The sequence below is a fragment of the Culicoides brevitarsis genome, chromosome 3 (genome assembly GCF_036172545.1).
Source record: "Culicoides brevitarsis isolate CSIRO-B50_1 chromosome 3, AGI_CSIRO_Cbre_v1, whole genome shotgun sequence".
NCBI lineage: Eukaryota > Metazoa > Arthropoda > Insecta > Diptera > Ceratopogonidae > Culicoides > Culicoides brevitarsis.
In genome coordinates this window covers 24781236-24804603 of record NC_087087.1, presented here as the reverse complement: position 1 = coordinate 24804603, position 23368 = coordinate 24781236, and the positions used below count along the sequence as shown (strand labels likewise).

At 28.0% G+C, this 23368-nt stretch overlaps 1 protein-coding gene across 3 annotated transcripts; it reads left to right on the top strand.

The window, feature by feature from the left end:
• The first annotated feature begins 7180 nt into the window (after positions 1–7180).
• LOC134834930 (uncharacterized) lies at positions 7181–22771 on the top strand. 3 transcript variants are annotated; one of them, XM_063849738.1, is made up of 12 exons: positions 7181–7492; positions 15865–16113; positions 16199–16382; positions 17606–18028; positions 18099–18382; positions 18563–18740; positions 18801–19039; positions 20016–20197; positions 20260–20587; positions 20660–20769; positions 21111–21280; positions 22392–22771. In XM_063849738.1, the coding sequence occupies exons 1-12, from the start codon at positions 7369–7371 to the stop codon at positions 22576–22578; spliced, it is 2658 nt and encodes an 885-aa protein (XP_063705808.1). In that variant the 5' UTR covers positions 7181–7368; the 3' UTR covers positions 22579–22771. The 3 variants fall into 3 exon arrangements, with proteins under 3 accessions (XP_063705808.1, XP_063705807.1, XP_063705805.1); XM_063849737.1 differs by having other exon boundaries at positions 18539–18740; XM_063849735.1 differs by having other exon boundaries at positions 18099–18740.
• The last annotated feature ends 597 nt before the right edge of the window (positions 22772–23368 follow it).

The following is a 23368-nucleotide window of genomic DNA, read 5'->3' as shown; positions in this document are numbered from 1 at the left end:
TTTTTATTTTTTTTAAATTTTATTTAGCATCTTTTACTATTCCAGTTTCTTAAGAATTTTTTTTTTGTTTATGAAAATATCTTTAAATTTTATTTTTTTAAATTTTCAGTTTTTTTCTAAAATTTCTCCGAATTTTTTCAGATCTTGATTTTTTAAAATTTTTTCTTATATTTTTAATTAATATTTTTCTGGTTTTCAACATTTTTTTAGTTTATTGAATATTTTCTACATATTTTTATACCTAATATTCTTAGATTTTTGAAATTTTAAATGTTTAAAAACTTCTTTAATATTTTTTTAAAAATTACCTGAATTTATCTTTGACTTTTCCAAAATTTTACTAAAAATTTTAATAATTTTTTTAAAGAAATTTAAATTTTCTAAGGACTTTAATAAAAAAAAAAATCACTCTAAATAAACTTTCAAAGCTATAAAATCGATTCGACAAAAAATTGTTGAATGAAAATTCTGAAACTTTAGTTAAACAAAAAAAAAAAAAAAATGAATAGACAAGTCAAAAAAATCCTTCGTATCTCATAAATTGCATAATTCCATTCACCATTTTAATTAAAAGTTTGTTAGCTCCCCGCACATCCGGCAGAGACTTATAAATAGATAATTTGCAATTATCACTTGTTCAAAAATTAATCAACTAAAAACTTAATTAATTTGTGGAAACTTCAATATGTTCCTTCTTCGGCATAAAATTGTATCTAGGAGGAGAACAAGTTTTGTTCATATCTTCATGAATATCTGTAGGAGCGAAATAATGACTATGAAACAACAACAACGACGTCCCCTTGTACAACATAAATAATCTCCCAAGCTATATTCGTGTCCCACGAGACAGAGTAGAGACGCTTATAGCAATAAAGCAATAATTTTATCAGTTCTATACTTTTCTGCTTGGTCGCCGAAAACGAGACATTGGAATTTTGCATCTTACTTCCTCTCTCGTTCACTCTTTCTCGGTAGATATTTTAAGGCACGAGACATAAATTTTTGATAAACTTTCCTCCCACAAATTAATTGAAAAGCAGTACTTGAAATCATCTCCTTTTGGCGGTAGATGAACGACGACAAGACAAGAACAGAAAAAAAAACAAAATTATTGTTATTATAGCCGAAAGGGAAGATTTTTATCGGGAGTTGATGATGTTTCTCTAGAGTGAGAAAAATAGTAAAAAAAAAAATGAAAATTCAATATTTCACTTAAAAAAATTAAAATTTTAATATTTAAAGCAAAAAATTGACGTGGGTCGTGCAAAAAGTTAATCAGAAATTTCCATTTAAAAAATGTCAATTATGTTGATTTTCATTTAAAATTCCTTCAATACGGTTAACGATGTTTTCCTTTTATGTCGCTTAACAAAAAAAAAACGCTAAATTACGGGGAAGGAAGATGAGGAGGCGATAACGATCTTCGTTATATCGTCGCTCTAACAAGCATTTGGCTCGTAAGTTATAAGTCATAAACACCAAAAAAATATCATTATTATTAACAATGGACGAGCAATTTTGGTACAACAACATGATGCTGTCATGTCCTTGTCACATCCACACACAGAGAGACACACAAGTTTATCGTCATTTAAGCTTCTTCGACAGTGGCAACATCCTTCGTTCATCTTTTGGTGATGAAGTGGAGTAAATGGGGATTGGTCATGTGAGCGCTTTTGTTTTTAAAAGCCATAGGTTTTGAAAGAATTTAAGGTTTGGAGTAATTTTAGGTCACGTGACCATATAAGATTCAAATTTTTAAGAGATTCAAGTAAAGAAAATTTTTGAACCACGTGACTATGAAAAATTTCACTTTGGAACATGATTTTAACCTCTTGATTTTTTAAGTCACGTGACCATTGATAGTTTGACCTTAAAACGTGACCTTTGAAAGCCACGGAACTGTAAAAAATTTAACTTTTAGACACTTTTTATAAATGAAAAATTTTTTGAACCACGTGACCTCAAAACTTTCATTTTCGAACGTAATTCTTATTGAGTGACCTTTTAAGTCACGTGACAATGCAAATTTTTATTTGTCTAACCACGTGACCAAGCTAAAATGTTTAAATTTTTGCAAAAAATCTCAGAAAAATTTGAAATAAATCTCGGCATTAGTTAAAATTTCAGTTTTGAGGAGTAAAATTTTCAGGGCTTGAAAAAACTTGAACAAAAAATTTTTTGATTGTCTTTTGACCTTCGTTTAACCTTGAGAATAAGTCAAAATTTTTTTTGGCTCTCCTTACAAATTTTGGGAGACTTCTTTTGTAAATTTTGTAAATTATTATTTTTTAATTTGACTTTTAAGTCAAATTGAGTTAAACTGAGCTGAACTTTAACTTCGAAGACCTCCTTTCCTGACAATCTAATTTGCCTCGAATTCGTTCTAAAGACTTTTCAGTTTTTTTGTGGCATAAAATTTTTCGCATTTTGTGCCTTGGGGAGTAAAAATGTAGTTAAAAGAGCAAACTTACCTAGGACAGAGCTAAATTTCTATTTTTTTTCTCTGAAACGTTGAGTATAACGACGAAAACATCGACATTAAAAGTTGTAACCATCACAACGCGCGCTTTGGCTCGCCTGCAAAGATACATGAATATTATATACTGTGTTGTCGCATATAAAAAAGTAAGGTTTTAAATTACACACTTCTTTATTCAAAGCTTTATTTTATATGCGCGCCTTCCTCCTTTTTTTTTTTTGCTCACATTATATTTTCGTCTGTTTCAACCGTGTGCCATGTTAATGTAAAAAAAGGAGAGCGAAAAAAAAAATGATGATGGTGATATAATCATATAAAAATTGCCTTCTGTCGACATTGACACACGCTACACACTTTGGTGTGCGTAAATTTTGTCACTTCCTTCCAAGATGGGAATACAGCGAGAAAAGCTAATAACTTTTAAATAAACTTGTTGAAAGGATTATTATCGCACGCTCTTTTCATTCATTCATATTTTATGATGTCACTTTATTATTTTTATTATTATTTACTTTTTATTATACAAAAGGCCGTAATTTTCGCTCGAGCCAAGAAGCATAAATAGGAATCAAAGGATTTTCAATTTTTTTTCTTCTGCTGCTTTGTTTTGACACGTCTTTAAATTGGTTAATGTCTTTGTTATGAAATTTCTTTCAAAAAACGGAAAGATTTGAAAGGCATCAACGAATATTAATCTTGTAACTTGTCAAGTACACAAATAAGATAAAAACTTGCCTGAATGGATGTTACAGTAAAGTAGTTTGCTCTCCCCTTTTGTCGTATCTTTTCCCTTTCTCCTTCCATGCTTTTTACTTATTATTGTTATTTTTACAAAGTTCGTCATGTCAAACAATATTTTTTACACAAGTTTTTGACTTTCTTTCGAATTTTCCTTTTAAAGGGATATGCTCTTTTGTGGTGTGATGTCTTTTTGTTGTTCAATACCTGAATTTAAATAAAAATCTTTAGATAAAAACTTTCAGCTCTTAAAACTAAAAATTTTGCCCTTCAGGGTTGAATTTCAGTTCTTAAAACAAATCTTAGAACAAATTCAATATTTTCAGGGCTTAATTTCAATTTTTAGAGCCTAGTTTTAGTTTTTAGATCTAAATTTTGGTTTTTAGAGACGTTTTTCTATCATAAAATCCGTAAAAATCAACCAAACCGCTTGGTTGTTTTTTTGAAATTGTAGTAAATTTTATGCCCTTTCAAATACGCTACATGATTTTTTGATTTGTCTGGCGCATCAGACCCCAAAAGTCAAAAAAATCTCAATTTTTTGGGAAAAATTCATATTTTTCTGACTTTAAACTACCATAACTCCCTTAAAAATTCACCAAATTTTAGTTTTTAGATCTCAATTTTAGTTTTTAGAGCAAATTTTTGAAATTCAGAGCAAACTTTTAGATTTTAGAGCTGAGTTTTAGTTTTTAGCCCTAGGTTTTTGTTTTTAGACCTAAAATTTAGTTTTTAAGCAAATTTCTTGTCTTTAGGGCTAACTTTCAGTCTCAAGAGCTAAATCAAAATTTTAGGCCTAGATTTTAGTTTTTTAATTTATTTTTAGCTCTTAGAGCTAATTTCATCTTCAGGGTTAACTTTCAGTTTTAAAAGCTAAGTAAAACTTTTTATGTTTAATTTTTAGGTTTTTAAGCTAAATTTTAGCTCTTAGAGTAAATGAGGGCTAAATTTCAATTTTAGGGCTAAGTTTTAATTTTTAGATCTAAATATTAGTTTTTAGACCTAAACTTGAAGTTTTTAGAGCAAATTTATTATCTTTGGGGCTAACTTTATATTTTTAGAGCTAAGTAAAACTTTTAGGGCCTAAAATTTAGTTTTTAAAGCTGAATATTTAGTTTTTGAACTAAGTTCAGGTCTAACTTTTAGTTATTAGACCTAAATCTTAGGTTTTAAAGCTTTTTAAAGTTTTAAAGCCCAAAGTTGATTTCAAGAGATGAAAATATTGTTTTAAACCAAAAAATCTTTTAACAATTTTCAAAATGCGCTCTAGTAAAATTAAATGTACTCGAATAGGGAAAAATCTCCCTTTTCTCGTCTTGTAACAACATATTAACGTTACGCTACATATCATATGGGACACATATGAAGAAAAGAATGCATGTCGTTGTTATGAAAGGAAAGAAATATTTATGTGAAAAGAAAACAAGTTGAAGGTGTTCTTGGCAGGTAGATATGATAAAAAAAAGTATCAGATGATAACAACATTGCCAAAAAAAAAACAAGGGAAAAAAATTAGGAATTTCATAAATTTTTGCAAGCGCCGAGAAAAAATTGAGAAGCAAAAGTTTAAAATGAATGTCATGACATCCTGGAGACAAGAAAATGGGAACGTATGGAAATTTATAATGGAAACTTGGTTTCTTAGAAAGAGATATCATCCTTCGAGACTTTAACAAACACAATATGATATTGAAAATTCCTTTACTTATCGGATTATTGTCCTGCTCACTAAAATATGCGATTCGATCAAGAATTTTTAATAACACTAAGAAATAGTCGGAATGTTATTGCAAAATTATAAAATACGAAGAAAATGACAAAGTTAATTGAAATTTTCATTTATTTATGTTTGCATTTGGCTTTCAAGTGCAAATTACACAACATTCACAATAATAAATACTCAAAGTTTTTTTTTATAACTTAAACATATATCAAATATTTGTCCTCAACATTTTATTATTGCTCGTTGCATGCAAGAGAATTTTCTTTTCTTTATGCTTCTAAGTGCTTTGATGTATGAGAAAAATATGCATTCATGGAAAAGTATTAATAAAATTCTGATAAAATTTTCTATTAAAATGGTATTGTCCAACGGAATTGGAGTGAAAAGTTATATCGTCTCAAATTCATGTGAATACCTCATAATGGGAAAGAGCTGGACTTTCAAGTACACCACAAACTTTTATCATTTCCATTGATAAATATTTATTTATTTATTATTATTATTTATGGTTGAGACGTTTGTTATGAGGAGCCTCTGGTTGAAAAGGAGATGAGGTTGAGCTCGGTTGTTTTTTTAGAGGTCTTAAGATATTTTGAGGTCTCCAATTTATTCCAGAAGACTAAAATTTAGCTTAAATGGGGTCTTAAGTTTTTTGAGGTCTTCAATTTTTGACTCAATTAAATGATTCCAGAAGGGTCTTAAAATTTTTTTGAAGTCCTTAAATTTGACTCTTGTGAGGTATTAAAATTTTTTTTTGAGGTCTCAAATAAAAAATTAATTCTATTGAGGTCTTAAATTTATCTCATGAGGTCTTAAACTTTTTCTTTTGAGGTCTCAAACTGGATTCTTATGGTCTTAAAATTTTCTCTGAGGTCTTAAATTTTCTCTAGAAGTCTTAAATTTATCTCTTTAGATATTAAACTTATTCCTGGGGTCTAAAAATTTATTTTTTGAGGTAATTAAATTTGACTCTTGAGGTATCAAATTTTTTTTTGGGATCTAAATTTTTTTTCATAAGGTCTCAAGTTTGACTCTTGAGGTCTTAAGTTTATCTTATGAGGTCTTAAACTTTTTATTTTGAAGAATCAAACTTGATTTTTATCGTCAAAAAACTTTCTCTAGGGTTGCTAAGTTTATCTTTTGGGGTCTTAAATTTTTTTCTAAGGTCTAAAATCTTCTCTAGGGCTCTTAAATGTATCGCTTGAGGTCTTAAATTTATTCCTGAAGTCTAAAATTAATTCCTTGAGGTCTCAAATTTGAGGTCTTAATTTTTTTATCTCTTCAGGTCTTAAAATAATTTCCTGAGGTCTTAAATTTATACCTTGAGGTCTCAAATTTAGCTCTTGGCCCGTAAAATTTTAGTTCAGAGGTCTAAAGTTTGTCTCTAAAACCAATTCAAAATTCTTGAATCCATTCATTCCTAAGCCACAGTGCATGCATATTTTGTGTAAATTCCCCAACAAAACTTCCACATTTATTTTTCCATCTCTCAAGTGCAAAAACACTTGAAAAAAATATTTGAATGACCAGTTTCACAGACATTCTTTTTAATAAATATTCTCCTTTCATCTTTTGCAGGAACGATAATTGAGCTGTCTGGAAGTGCCGTACAAGTGTAATAATTGACACTCAATACCGAATAACAACAACAACACAAAGCAAGCAAGTTTCAGTAGAAGATAAAACTAAAAGAAAAGTTTTTTTTTTCTCAAAAATAACAAATTAAAATGGACGGAGAACCACACAAATGTTGAAATGTTTTTAAAAGAAAACTTTATTATTATTGAAAGCAACAAATTTATCGATCCGATTTAAAATTCAGCCAAAAGTTTTATGCTGTCGCTTCTATCTCTCTCTTTCTTCGTTTGTGATAATGTCACAATGAGAGCAAACTTTTCGCAATATCATATCCTGAGAAACAAGAAAAGTGAATTTAATTGTAGTTCAATGTGGTTGAAAAAAGGCGCTTCTTGCTTTTAAATAAAAAAGTGTTTTTTTGTGATAAGCTCAGAGAGAGGAAAAAACGAAAAAATAAATGTTTTAAACAATCAAACACATTATTCTTGAATATAACACAGGAAGCACTCTCTTTTTTCTACATTCAAAAAATACATAAAAAGTAACAAAAAAAGTCGAAATTCGCTGTTGACGAGATCTGGAAATGAAGTTTTGAATTTGCGTGCATGTAAAAAACATAAAATAAAAGAAAACCGCGAAACTATAAAAAAATCTGCAAATTTCCAAAGAAAAGTAAATGACAAAGCGGTTTTTAACTTATCATCATCAACGGCAAACGGCAGCAATTATTTACGCTGGATATCACTTGCTTTAGAAGGTAATTTTTCAAATGAGTGCAAAAAAATAACAATTAAAAAAAAGTGAATGCAGAAATCATTAAAAAGAATACAAATAGAATACTCATAAAATGGTCAACCTAAGGACTCGTCACCATAGCAGCATTCTCTTGCAATCCTTTTTAGCACTTGCATTCCTCGTAAATATCGTAAAACCGCAACTAGCGTGGTCTCCCATCCAGGTTGATTCACAAAGTAAGTATTTTTATTGTTATTTTTTTTCGCATTCTATACAAACAGTTTGAGTCCAGTTAAAAATTCGTGGTAATTAAAAAATATGGTAATTTTAATAATAATAAATTCGGGATTTACAACTTTTTATAAAACATTTTTTGAAATGCATTTTCAATAATAATAAACAACATTTACCAACTTAATTATACTATATGACGTTTCCATAGTATATATTAAATTTAATCTACAGATAAATAATTGTTATAAAAATCCAGTAGTGATAAAATACTTTAATTGTTAATTGTTGTGAAATTTTTTTCATTTAAATTCCATTAAAATATTTTTTCACAAAAAAAAAAATTATGCACATTCATTAATTTTCATAACTTTCTTCCCTTAATAAATGCTATTAATGTGTGAATTATACATTTCATTGTTTTTATCAATATTTGAGAAATTGATACTCATGCATATGATAATGATAATATAATAATTGATCGAAGCAAATTGCATTATGATAGGCGGTTATCAATTATTTAACGTACCACCGTGAATATTTTGTTGTCCAGAGAAAATTTTATCTCATTTTATTTATTTATTTATCTTTTTTATTAAAAAATATTATCTTTTATTATTCATATCGGTCATCAGAAAACCGTCATCGTTCGATTTTTTTTAAAACTTTTTATTTATTTATTCACATTAAATATTCTTAGATGCAACATTTTATGAACGAGTGCCCAAAATATCCGCAACATTATAAGTGCTGAAGAGAATTAAATTAAAGGATGGTACAACGAATGAAAAAGTTTCCTATCACAACAACAAATTACTTCAGATTTACGACCTAAAATGGATTAAATTGACTGAATAATTGGAAAAGGATTAATTTAAACAGTAAATTGAAATTAATTAATTTTTTTGGGGACAAAAGATCATCAAAGTTGAGCTGCCATTTTTAATTGATTATTTTTTGAGTTACAAGTTTTATTGGATAAAAGAATTGTGAGCTTTTAGTGAAGCAGCCTCTTCTATATTTTAACATCCAAACACTTGCCAGTTTAATGTACCATTGCATCATTCATATTTCCTTCAAAAGCAAAGCTTATACATATATGTCAACATTTGATCAAGAGACCGTATAAAAAATCTTTTATGATTAAATACTTCTTTCATTTAAAACTTTTCATCAAATGCAACACATCAATGATGAAGTGCACTTTTTGACGGGTTACGCGTTTTTGAATGCAATTTAGGAATTTGCTATATGGTCGTACATTGCTAGAGCAAGATGTGGAACACAAAATCCACAGAGTCAAAAATAAAAGCCTTTCAAATTTTTCTTTACAGTTGTAACCGGCGACAGTTATGTCGCGATTACCTGTCGTCGGTTACGAGAGGGAGATGTCATTTTTGTGGCCTTTAGACGTGCTGGCGATATTCTGGATAATTTTGGAAGAATAAAGCGATTGTTTAATTAACTGATTGAGTTTTCATAGTCATTGGGGTTACACAGTTTTTAAACTTTTTGTAGTTTTTTCGAAATTTTTTTAGAAGAATGAAAATTTGAGTAAATTTATCCATTTGCAATTAAATATTTCTAAATTGAACTATCGAGCCACAAAATAATTTTCATTTTCTAAAATAAATTTCTCGAAAGAATTACAAAAAGTTGAAAAACTGTTCAGAAAACTTTGGAGGTCTTTTATTTTAGATCTCGAGGGGCCCAAAATACCTATTGGGATGACAGTTGCCTTTATTTATGAAAATTTCTCATTAATTTATTAATGAAAATTTCTCAACTATGTTCATTTTCTTAAGATAAACAAGTCAGCGCATGAAAGCTTATTTTTAAATTTATTTTGTCAGTGGCAAAAGTTGAAAATATGAAATAAAAAAAATACAAACAGTGAAAATTCTCAAAAATTGCATCAGCCTTCAATACGAAAAAAATATAATTTATAAGTGACTATGTGAGGCAAATTGAATATAATTGAAAATATCATTAATTTTAAAGGTGTACCTAATTTTACACGCCAGACACATTTTGCCATTATCTACAAGCAAGGCGAACCAAAAAATTTCGCCATGAAATTTATATTATAATAATATATATATGAGAAACACACAACACACGTGGAAAAAAGAACATACGTGACGTTTTTATTCACTTCATATTTGCGTTGCTCCGGCAATAAAGGCCTCATGCCTAGTTATAACCATATTCAACAATGATACAATTGAAATAATAATTACATTCTCTCATGGCGCTTCGCGGTAAAATATAAAAATTTTATACAATTACTCGTCGTGTGCGATTCCTTTGGGAATATAATTAAATATACTGTGAGCTGCACCAATTTTTTACTGTCGGACACGAGTTTTTTAAAATAATTTTCTACTTCCTGCGAAAGTTTCTGCACACAACAATGTTATCTAGATTTTTCAGGCAATTTTTCCTGGTAACAAGGGAATATAAGTCTTTTGTTAAAGACAAAAATTAAAAACGTCAATCATGAGAATTTTTTGAAGTTTGACGTGGAACGTACTTGAGAATCATTTTAAATCTTTATCGGATGTAAATGTCATCAACAAATAATACACTTGTCAATAAATCACAAATTTCATCAAAAAATAGAAAGAAATTATTGTTTCCCAGTGGAAATCAACTCGATCAATTTCTCATTACAGCATCTTTAGTCGCAATCAAATCGTTTTTCGATATCCATTTGGGAGAACGTCAATCCTTTTTTCGTACGATTTCATGTCGTCCCAATAATTAAAGAACAGAAGCAGAAAGGAGAAAAAGTCTAAAAGTCGTCAATACGACTAAAAATATTACCGCTTTTTGGTTTTGGCTTTTAACCACGTGGTTATTAATTTTTTTTTTAAATTTTTAAAACCACGTGGTCATTTGTTTTTTTGTTTACTTTTTATTTCGCATTTTTGGTTTGGATTTTTTACCACGTGATTTCTCTAATTTTTTGTTTATTCAAAATTAAATTTGAATGAATAAAACCACGACGTGACTTTTTAAAACCACATGGTCTCTTAAATTTCTGAACCACGTGGTTTCTCATTTTTTTAAATTTTATTTAACCACCTTCAATTTTTTGAATCTGGAGTCTTTTAAAACTTTTAACCACGTGGTTTCTTGAGATTTTTTTTTATTAAACCAAGTGCCCTTTTAAATTTTTTTCTTTTATAAATTTCTAACCACGTGGTTTCTTTATTTTTTGTAATTTATAAAACCACGTGACTTTTGAAATTTTTAACCACGTGGTTTCTTGAGATTTTGTTATTTTTTAATTTTATTAAGCCACGTGGCTTTTTATTTTAGAATCACGTGGCTTTCTAAAATTTTTAACCACGTGATTTTTATGAATAAGAAAACCACGTGGTTAAAAATTTCAAAAGTCACGTGGTATTTAAATTTAAATCAATTTATGAACCAAATAAAAAATTAAGAAACTAAGTGCCGTTCAAAATTTTAAAAAGTTATTTAATTTTTTAACCACGTGACCAACCACCGCCAATCCTTATAAAATTCCGCATTTTCTCTTTGAAATGCAGCAAAGTAGAAAAATAAGTGCGCTGAAGCGAGAATCTTAATGCTTTCGAATTAAATTATACTGCAACAAAAACAACAACGGCACAGCCCAAAGAATGTTCAGAAAGAGAAAGAGAGCGAGAAGAAGAATGTAATATTGCACAGCACCATAATTATAGCTTTTAATATTCAATTATTTAAAATATTATTATGCTTTCTATTTGAGAAACTCTTCAGTTTAGTTCCACTTTTAGTAATTGTAAGCAGCAGCAGCGGCATGGAATGGAAAAACGTTCATGTAACTTGCTCATTTCCTCTAATGCACTTATTAAGAGTTAATGCATATTGCATTCCAAATATAAAGTGGATCTGCTTTAAGATGCCTCCTTTTTATATTTTTTTTAGCAAGATATAACGATGATTATGAGAGATAGTTCGGAGCAACATTATCTGCACAAAATGTTTTAATTAACTCCCTTCTTCATTATTACCATCAGAAAATTTACAATATTTACTTTATTACATGGGATTAATAAATTTTTCGGTTTTGCCTGGATTTCAAAGTGTTTCCGGAGAATTTATGGTTTTTTCATTTAAATTTTCAATAAAAAAAAATAAAGGAAAATTATATGAAAAGGCACGAAGATAATGGAGCAATATTTTTTTATAGTTTTGAAAGACGAAAGGATTAAAAATGCACAAGGCTTTATTTACATTAAAAAAAACTGCCATTCCATTGTTAATAATAACAACAACAGCAGCAAGAAAAAATATAAAAGTTCTATTGTTGTGCGCTTTGAATAACGGGACAGCAGCAATAAAGTTCCGCTTGATGCTTTGTTACAGTCCACAGACTTGGGTCAAAGTTGTCTGTAGCACATAAAAAAAGGATAAAACCAGGGGGTAGTAAAAAATTTTGGTAATAGGAGATCTTTAAAATTACAAAATAGGCGCATTTTTGAATTTTTTTTGAGACTTTTGTTTTGTAATTTTTCATTAAAATTTTTTAATAGATTTTTTTAAAAAATTAATTAAAATAAAAATAAATAAATTAAATTAACAATTAAAAAATTTTTTAAGACATTTATTCTAATTTTCTTTTTTCCATGAATTTAATTTTTTTTTATAATTTTAAAAGTTAAAAATTAATTTTGAAAAATTAATAAATCTGAATTAATTTATTTTTTATTAATTTAATTTAATTATTATTTTTAAATTTATTAAAATAAATAAGTTTAATTAATTTGTATTTAAAAATAAATAATTTTTTTTTCAATATTTTTTATAATTTTTTAATTTTTTATACATTTTTTACTTTTCTTTGTATTCTACAAAAAATTTTTATTTTTGATTAATTTAATTTTCATTTTATTTTAAAAATTAAAAATATATTTGAGAAAATTAATAAATCTAAAATAAATTTTAATTAAATATTTTCTTTATTTTTCTACTAAATTTTGTAATTTTAATTTTTGTTAATTAAAATCAATTATTTTTTAAATTTTACAAAAAAAAAATATTAAAAAAATAAGAATTATATTTATGTTGTTTAAATTCAATTTTTTTAAACTTATTTTTATTTTTCTAAACTATTAAACCTTAATTAATTTTATTTTTTCATTAATATATTTTAATTGTTATTTAAAGCTTTACAAAAATAAATAATTTTAATGAAAAATTCATGAAAAAAATTTTTTTTTTGATTGACAGACGTCAAAATAACTGTCAAAAAGATTTTTTTCTTAAAATGCGTCAAAAACAAAACAAAATAAATAAAAATCGTGTTCATTTTTATTATTTTCTCACAGAGTGTCTTTTTGAATCAGTTAGGCGATGTCAAAATATAAACATTTTTTATGATGGAGGCGGAGGAAGTTAATCGACGAAGACGTCTAACAATCAAAAAACGGGTCAGACAAAGAAACACACATTTCTTTTATGACACATTTAAGAGAAATTTCATTTGAATTTCCTTTTAAATGGCTTTAAAATGTCTTGCTTAGCAATTTTACGCACAAAAAAGACGAATGTAATTCAAGAGATCATAAAGTGCTTTTATAGCATTATCTTTTACCCCATTCTGCAAAACAAAAACGTGGGAAAAATGACCAACTTATCTCTGTCCACAACACTCTTCGTGTCGTCTCATTTAATCGTGTCATTGTTCATTCTAAATGAGAAAATCGTATTAACGAGCATTTTAAGCACATTACCTTTTTTCTGCAGGGGAAAAATCTTATTATAAAAGAAAAAGTGTGAAAATCCCTCATATATGACATTTTTCCTTTGCCACTTTGCTGCTGCTGGAAAATAAATGTTTTAAAACTCGAATTAGCGACATTTTTACCTTTCATGCTCTACTTTTCAGTCCAGGTGCTTTTTCTGTCGTTATTAATGTTCTTTCATTTATTTTTGCCTCAAAATAGTACATTTTCAATGTCAAATTAAAGTCGCGATAAGAAGTTTAGTGGATAAAATAAGTTTATATAATCCCCGAAAAATTATCGCGTCTTGTGAGTAAAACTTGCCAAAAAATATGGCATTAAAAATTTATGACTCTCAAGTAGCTGCAAAATGTTGCTGGGAACGATCGATTGCCTTTTTGATGGCAAGGCGTCTCCATTATGTCGTTTGGTATGAATGTGGCACGTATCAAAATAATGGTCGTAAAAGTAAATAGAGACAAATTTGTCCATCACGAGACGAGACGAACGACAACCCTTTCACAATAAATGGGGAACGCAAAAGAATTGAGCGAATTATAAAAGTTGTTAGGCAGTAAAAAAAATATATTTGAGCGCATTTTTATTTTTTTTGTGATTTTTTTAAATTAAAAAAAATCATTTTAGTAATTAAATTTACTAAATTTAAAATAATTAATTAATTTCATTTAAAAAATATTTTATTTAAATAAATTAATCAAATAAATTTTTTAACTTATTTTTTTTTATTTAATAAATTTAATTAAATTTAAAAAAAATATTTATTTTAAATAATTAATTATTTATTAAATTTAATTAATTATTTATTATTAAAAATTTATTTAATTACCTAATTTATTAAATAAAATCAAGTTAAAATTTTTTTTTAAAATTTTAATTAAAATATTATTTTATTTAAAGAAAAAATTTTTCATTTATTATTTTTTTGCTAACCTAAATTTATTTTTTGTTTTTTTTTATAAATTTAATAAAAAATAAATAAAATAAAATAAAAATTTCATCAAATTGACCATTTTTTAAAATTTTATTTAAATAAAGTTTTATAAATTTCTAAATTTTAACTTAATATAAAACAAATAAAAATTTATTTTATTACTTTTGATTTGTACCCAAATATTATTTTTTGTTTTACTATATTCGATAATTCTTTTTAAATTAAATACAAAAAATTAAAAGTTGCACGAAGATTCCAAATAATTTTTTGAATAAATTTGCCAAATTTGAAAGGATAAAATTTAATATATTTCAATTTTTAATTCAAAATACTTTTAAAAAAATTAAATAAATGAATTATTTAGAATAATTTTAAAAATACAAAAAAAAAAAATAATTCTTTTTTTGATTTTATAAATAATAATATAAAATTATAAATTTTAAATAAGGCCGTTTCAAATTTTTTCCAAAATTTTTGAAAATAAAATTAAAAAAAAATAAAATAAAAAAAAAATTTTGAAATACTTTTTTTCATACAAAATGATAAAATTTTAAAAATTTTTGAAATAATTTTTTTATGTTATTTAATAATTTAAATATTTTAATTTAAAATTTCAAAAGTAAAATTGAATTTAAAAAATTTATTTTAAAAATTAAAATTAAAAAAATTTTTTGAAAAAAAAAATTTTAAAAAATTTTTTTTGTATTTTTAAAAACAAAAATTTAATTTTGTCAAATTTTTTATACAATTTTTTTGAAAATCGAAAATAAATTTAAAAAATTTCAATAAAATTAAAAAGTTTTTTTTTAAATACAATTTTGAAAAATTTTTAAAAAAATAAAAAATTTTGATGAAATTTTTAACTTTTTTTTTATTTTGCCCCATTGGATTTTTGACTTTTTAAATGGGGCATCGGACAATTTTCAAAAATAATTTAAAAAAAAATAATTTTTTTAAATAATTTAATAAAATATTTTATTTAAAAATTTTTTTAATTTTAATTTTTCACTTTTTTATTTTACCTAATTTTTTTTTCTTTTTTTGTTTGTATCCCATGAAAATTTTTTATATAAAATAAAAATAAATGAAAAAAAATAAAAGTTTTACAACAAAAGACAATTAAACGACAAAAAAAGCATTTTTCCAAAATTTTTTCTCGAAATGCTCCAACAAAAAGGGCGAAGAATCATCTTATTTGCTTGTTATGATCAGCAAAAAAAAAATATTTTCATAAAACGTTGTAAATTTGTGTTAACCCACAATCGAGATATGTAATTTCATGTTTTTGCGAGTTTACCCAGAATGAAATTTTCAAATTATGTTGGTTGAAAAAGTTTTATTATTTGCTCAAATATTGTATTAATATTGTTTTTAACATATTTCTGGGAAAATAAAAAGCATGATGATGACGTCGGCAAATAATTGTACAACGAATAAAATATGTATGCGAAAAGTTTTTTTCTCCGGCTTTTTGGGACGAAAAATCAATTTGCAGCACTTTGTACTCGCTCAGTGAGTAATTGTCCCCCGTCGTATGCGACATCAAGCTGTTTGTAACGAAAAAATGTGTCATTTTCTTGTGTTGTCGTAACATTAAACCAAAAACAAATCTTTATTCATCTCCGTTTTTTTTGTCGTCCTCCCTTTTTATTTTATTTTTGTTCCCTCGCCATCAACACGCAAAAAGGTCAAGTAGATTTATGGACCAGAAAGTCGACAGGGTGTCCGTGCCTGTGGAAGCAAGACCGCCAGCAAAACCACTCGCTGTACTCGGCATCTTTAGTTTTCGAGAACAATACCGTCGTGAATCTCGACCGACGTCGCCGGGAACAGGAGGAAAATGTGTGCGCATGTTGCGTCAAGGGAGGATGTCAATGTGGTGATGAATCACCGACAAGATGCGGTCAATGCGGACTCGAATATCATTGCACGAACAGTAAGTTGTTGTTTTTGTTGTTGTTTGTGGCGAAATATAATTATATCGAGCAATTAATTTCCTGTTTTTCCCCTCGTTTAATTAGTGTGCAACATTACTTTGGACGCGAAAGCGCTTCAAAACAGCTCCGGAGCGACTTTCGGTCAAATCAAGTCGCCCACGTTACAGGGTCCAGCTGTTTGTAAATATTTGCTCAAGCCGTCGCCAGGCCAACGTGTCGAGTTGCAAGTGTATCGTCTCATCTCGGTGGGAAAGTACAACGGAAAAAAGTAAGATGGATGACTTTTTTTTCTATTATTAAGTGTAATTAGCTTTTTTACCGCATTTCTTAAGAAATTTGTGTAGGTTTCTTATATTTTACTTCATTATTTTGTCTGTAAAACATCAAAAAAATAAATAAAAAAAAATAATTAAAAATTAAGAAAAGTCATTAAATTTGGGAAAACTAATGAAAAACTATAAAAATTGCAAAAAAAATAATTAAATAAAAAATTTATAAACAAATATTAAAAATCAAAAAAATTGCACAAAATTATTGGAAATAAAAAATTAAGTAAATTTTTAAAATTTTGTAAAAATTCAAGAAAATGAGGAGAATAAAAAAATTTCTCTCGCAAAATTTTATAAAAAAAAAATCAAAAATAATGAAAAACTAATGCAAAAAAAAAGTTAATTTAATTAATTTTAAAAATAAAAAAAATTGCGGAAAATTATAAGAAAAAAAATTAAGAACATTAAAAAATCTTGTGAAAATTAAAAAAAATGATACCTAAATTTAAAAAAAATTTTGATGAAAAGTAAAATAAAAATTTTTTAAAAAATTTCCAGATAAAAACTTCTCAAAAAATTAAAAAAAAAAATCAAAACTAATGAAAAACTATCAAAAATTCTGAAAATATAAAAATTTTAAAATGTTAGGTAATAAAAATTTTAAAATAAAAAATCATGGAAATTAAAAAAAAATTTCATCAGAATTTTTTATTAAATTCCAATAATTTTTTTTAAAATTTTTATTTTCAAAATTTTTGATATTTTTTCATTATTTTTGATTTTTTTATAAAATTTTTATCGGGAAATTTTTATAAAATTTTTACTTTACTTTTCATAAAATTTTTTTAATTTTTTATATTTTTTTTAAGTTTTTAAAATTAAAAAAATCCTTAAAAATCTTTAAGATTTATGGAAAATGTTAAAAATATTTAAATTGTATGAATTTTTAAATTCAAGTTCAGAAAATAAACTTAAAATAATAATAGAAAAATAAGAAAAATTGAAAAAATTAAAAGTGAAAATTTAATTAAACTTTCAAATTAAAAATTAATTAATTCAAATTAAAAAAAAATTAAATTCATAAAAATAATTTTAAAACTTAAAATTGATCAAATTTTAAATAAAATGCGGTTAAATAATTCATTTCACCACAACTTTTGATTTTTTTTTTCAATTGTTCGTATGAAATATAATTAATATTTTTTTTCTCTTAATTTTCCAGATGCGAAGGCGGCTACCTTCGTTTCGGCGAAAACGACGACGAGTTCCTCGGTGCCGAATTGTGTGGCGCCAACGAGCGATATGCGCCGCCAGCTGTCATCTTTTCCGACGAAGGAGTAACGGAGCTCGTTTTTCGCATCACCGAAAAAACATATCGCTCCCAATTCCTCGCATTCTACAGCTTTACGTCGCTCAGCAACCCTTACGTGGGTTTCCATCCGCGTGGCGGCACCCGCATCACCTCGACGGAATGCGACTGGTCGTACAGCGACTTTTTGTGCAAAACGCCGGGCAAATGTGCGATCGCCAGTCCCGGCTTTCCGGGCATCTATCCGCCAAACATCAAATGTCGCTACTACATCAGCACGTCGTCCATCCACACGCGCATTAGAGTTACATTTAGTTCGTTATTGCTGCCCGAGGGGTAATAAAATATCTGGCTTTTGTTGCCATTTTTTGTGTCGTTAATCGGTTTTTTCGCTCATTATTTGCAGGCATTGCGACACGCATTACGTGGCGTTGTACGAGGGCGAGGAAAAACAGCATTTAGGAGAGAAGCTCGCCACCGTTTGTGGATCGCAGAAAGCCGAGTTGCTGTTTCCGGGTCCGAAGTTAGTGTTAGAATTTAAGTCTGGATACCAAGTGCCTCCCTTCGACTACAACGGGTTCGCGGCGACACTCGATTTCGTCGATGGACCTGTGACAACGCAAGCTGCTGCGATTCCGCCGCCCGCACCGCAACACATCCAACCGACAAATCATCCGGCAGCAGATGCAAGTACGACAAAAACATTGTTTTGTAACGTAACCCTCTCCCCTCCGCCAGCTCGTATTTGTAAATGTTTTGTGCTTTTAATGTTTGTTATACTCCACCCACCTATTTGTGTTTTTTTTCCTTTTTTTCCTCTCTTTTTCTCGCTTCCCCGGACTTTAGCTAATGTTGCTCACCTTTTGGCAGCTCAAGTACCCACCCAATCGCCCAAATACACACCCTGTGATAAAGTCTTCAACGAAGCAAACGGCAGAAGTGGTCATTTCGATACGCGCGGCAGACCTTTCGCCTCCAATTGTCGTCTCATTTTCAAGGGAAAGTCCACGGATATCATTCACGTGTCGATCTTCAATTACCGACTAAGGTAAGAAATTATTTTTTTTCCCTAAAAACCCACCTTTTTCAATTAATTTCCTTTTTTTAGATCCCAGGCATGTCGTTCCGTCGTGGAAATCCTCGATGTGACACGACACGGAAAGCAGTCTTTGTATAAAATGTGCTCGCCAACAACACGGCATGCCAGAGATGACAAGGGAAATTTCGTGGAGCCACTGACTTTTGTGTCGACTGGCAACCAAATGATCATAAATTTGAGGAGAGTGAATCAGGGACCAGATCCGAATGATGTCGAGTTTATCGATGGTGCTTACATGTTTCATGATGGTAAGTTTTTTTTTTTTTTGAAAAGACAAAATTTATGAAAAGAGCTTAAAAATAGTTTCATTCAAAAAAATTTCAAATAAAAAGTTCATTTCGAAAATTGAAGAATTAATTTCGAAAACCAAAAAATTAATTTCGAAAACTAAAGAAATCATTTCAAAAACTAAAAAAAATTAATTTCGAAAACTAAATAATTGATTTCGAAAACTAAAGAACAAATTTCGAAAACTAAAAAATATATTTCGAAAACTAAAGAATTAATTTCGAAAATAAAAGAATTAATTTCGAAAATAAAAGAATTAATTTCGAAAACAAAAAAAAAATCATTTCGAAAACTAAAAAAATTAATTTCGAAAACTAAAAAAATTAATTTCGAAAGCAAAAAAAATAATTTCGAAAACTAAAGAATTAATTTCGAAAACTAAAGAATTAATTTCGAAAACTAAAGAATTAATTTCGAAAACTTAAAAAATTAATTTCGAAAACTAAAGAATTAATTTCGAAAACTAAAGAATTAATTTCGAAAATAAAAGAATTAATTTTGAAAACTAAAAAAAATAATTTCGAAAACTAAAAAAAATAATTTCGAAAACTAAATAATTAATTTCGAAAACTAAAGAATTAATTTCGAAAACTAAAGAATTAATTTCGAAAACTAAAGAATTAATTTCGAAAACTAAAGAATTAATTTCGAAAACTAAAGAATTAATTTCGAAAGCTAAAAAAATTTATTTCGTAAATTAAATAATTTATTTCGAAAACTAAAGAATTAATTTCGAAAACTAAAGAATTAATTTCGAAAACTAAAGAATTAATTTCGAAAACTAAAAAATTAATTTCGAAAACTTAAAAAAATAATTTCGAAAACTAAAAATGTTTTTCGAAAACTGAAAATTTTTATTTCGAGTATAAAAAATTAAATTCCGAAAGCCTTCTTTTATAAAAAATTTTTAACAAATTCCTCCTTAAAAATTTTCAGAGGGCGTCATGGGAACCCTAGCACCCGAAACGCTTTGCGACACGTATCACTACGGACTCAGTAGTCCCGAAACGGGCGTCATCGAAAACCCCGGAGGCGAACATCTCTTCTGGAACGTCGAGGGAATCCTCAATTGTGCCCATCACTTCATCCCGGGCGCCAATCAGAGTGTCACTGTACGAGTAAGTATCACTTTCATCCTCTTTTTTTTACAAAAATTTTAATTTTCTTTCATCAAAAAAAGATCGAAGCACTCAATATCGTGGAAACACCGACGAAATGTGACACGGTATGCGGCGACAGCGGCTGCTTGTGCATCACAAAAGACAACCTGCCCATCGAACAAGTCGATCACATTGTGATGGTGGTGCAGGAAAATAGGTCAATTAATTGCCTTTGTGGCAACTTTCGTTCGGAGTTTCTGCCGATTTCGTTGCGATCCTGGAGTCCCGTCAAACTGGAATATAACGTCGCCAAATATTCGTGGAACAAAAAAGGATTTGCCTACAGGGCGTCGTACCAATTTCATGTGGATGCCCAGTGTGGCCAGAAAACATTTACATCGCATTCAGGTTCGCATTTTTTTTTCTTTTTTTTTTTGTGGTAAAATTTCATTTTTATTTCGTTTTCATTGTCACTTACAGGAGAAATAATTCCGAGCGATTTTCGAGGCATATCACCGTTAAATTCGTTTTATTTCCAAGACTGCACGTGGATACTCGACTCCAACCTCGAACGACAACTCTTCGTGGAGGTACGTAATGTCATAAAAAAAAACTTGTTTTTTTCATTTCGGGAAAAATTCATTTCCTACATGCTATAACCGCAAGATAAATTTCCACCAATGAGTTTTCCGAAAAATAGCTAGAGTGCATTTTCATACATTTTTTGCCGTCACGCTAAAAAGCTTTCGCAAAAAATCTCGCTCGCTATTTTTTTACAAATAAAAAAACATACATCTTGACAAGTAATTCTCTCTCTCTCTCTGTTTCGTCCCGTACTTTTTTTCCCGGAATATTATTGCATTATGTGTTTGCCGCCGCCACCGTCAACGCCACACATACACACGAAAACAACAAAAAACAACAACTCCAGATAAGGACGGAGCAAAGTAGGTCATGCCAAGCGTGGAACATCACGTTACACGAGTTCTCGCCGTTAGCTGACGAGCGTTATCATGCTGGACAGGAAGTATATCATTTTTGTCCTCGAGATAAAAACAAGGTGTTTTCAATGGCATGGAAGCTTAATACTGTGGTACTGAGGTGAGTTTGATCTGTTAATTAATTGTTGTTTTTTTTTACAATGTTCGATGTTTTTATCTAAACGTAATAGACTATGATAGGGTATGCAATGAACCTTACATGTCATATTTTGGAAATTTTCTTAATTTTCCATGGTTTTTTCCAAATTTTTCTGCTTCTAAACCTTCTCATGGCTTACCTTGACAAATTACAAAAAAACTTAAAGATATTGGTGAAACAGAATTTGAGTTATTTCGTTACAAAGTTTATACAGAACTGAATTTTTTAATTTTAAATAAAAAAAAATTGTAATTTTTTTCTTTTAATTTGTAAGGCCGCTCCAATTTTTTTCTATGTTTTTGTCCCATGCGCAAAATTTTCGAAAAAATAAAATAAAAGTTGATTTTTTAGGGTTTTTGCAATTTTTTCAAAAAATTTTCAAAATCATTTTCATTTTTAAAATTCTTTTATTGAAAAACGAAATTTCATGAAATTTTTACAAAAATTTTTTAATGCTTTAAACCTTATTTTCAAAATTTTTGGACAGTTAGTTTTGACAAATTACGAAAAATCCCATAGATCAATTTTGAATCATCAAATCTCAGAAATACCACAAAAACTACTTATATTCGTTACAAATTTATATAGAATTTTGTCAAAGTTTTGAAAAAAATCTTTCAATTTTTCAAAAAAATTTTATTTTAATTCTTTTTTAAAAAAATCTTGTAAAAAAATTGGAGCGCCTTTTACAAAAAAAAAAAAAACAATAAATTTTAGTGTTTAAAATCTCGATGAAAATTCGTATCACTCAAAAATTAAAGTTTTAGATTTTTATTTGTTAAATTTTTGAAATTTGAAAATCGCGTTTTTGCTAATTCAATCAAAAAAAATCAATATGAATTTTAAAAGCAATTATTAGAAAATACTTTTAGGAATTTTTTATTTTAAAAAATTAAAATTTTAGCAAATTTGTGCAAAAAAAATTAAAATTTTTATTAAAAAAATCTACAGTTGAAAATTTGAAATTCGCCTTTCCTCTAATTCAAAAGTTATATTTTTGAAAATTTTGTAAAGTGAAACATTTTTCCTCACCGCTTTATCCTAAAATTTCACAAACTTTTTAATTTTACAGAGTGCAAGTAATGACAAGAACTGCCCCAGTTTATTCACTGAAATGGTGGTCACAAATTGGACCATCTCGTTTAACGCCAACGCCCAAGGCAACGGTATCCGCATCATCGTGTCTCGTGAGTTGGACACAAACTATCATTACACTTCTTGCAACAACTTCCCTCTATTACTGTAGAACATTTTTTTAAGTTATAGGATTGAAAATTAATAATAATAACACCAACGGAAAGTAAACAAGCCACGGGCTTAAACAACTTTAGAAAACAATTTGTACAAAATGTCTGTATAAAATAATTGCTAATATGATTATTGTTTGAATGTTTTAAATGATCGTTATTATAAAATGTTTTATAGAAATGTTTGTATGAATGTGAGAATGCAATATGAGCATAAATGTATAGAAGATGGAATGAGCATCTCGTTCAATATTTAACATAGAGATTTTACTCTGTAACTGAATTTAGTAAGACGAAAAATTTCCTCAAGAACTTACAAAACAGACAAACATCTTACGTGTATATGACATGTGGTGATGATTCCAAAGAACAGCCCGAGCATAAGACAAACTGAAAGTTAAAATGATTACAAATATATTAAAATGTTGGAAAATTAGAGATATGGAGATGTAACAATAGACAATTCTACTGCAGAGAGAAAGACGTGAAAGATAATGAAACTCGGAAGAAAGTTTAGTTTGCGAAAGAGCACTTCAATTGAAACAATGTGTGTGTGGCAAAGTTTTGAATTTCTCGAGTGTTTGTGTTTATGGGCGAGTTGTTTTCCTTCTTTTTCTTCTTGTTTCATGAAGCAAGAAAAAAAACTACGAACTTCATCAATGTTTGCTTACGGCAATTTGGTGGTGTGCTAATGTGGTGCAAATATAAATTCTGACTGTTTTTTGGACTTGACACAAAAACTCAACCCAGAAAAAGTTTCTGCCTAACTTTGATAACAAACGTTACAAAACAATCATGCCAA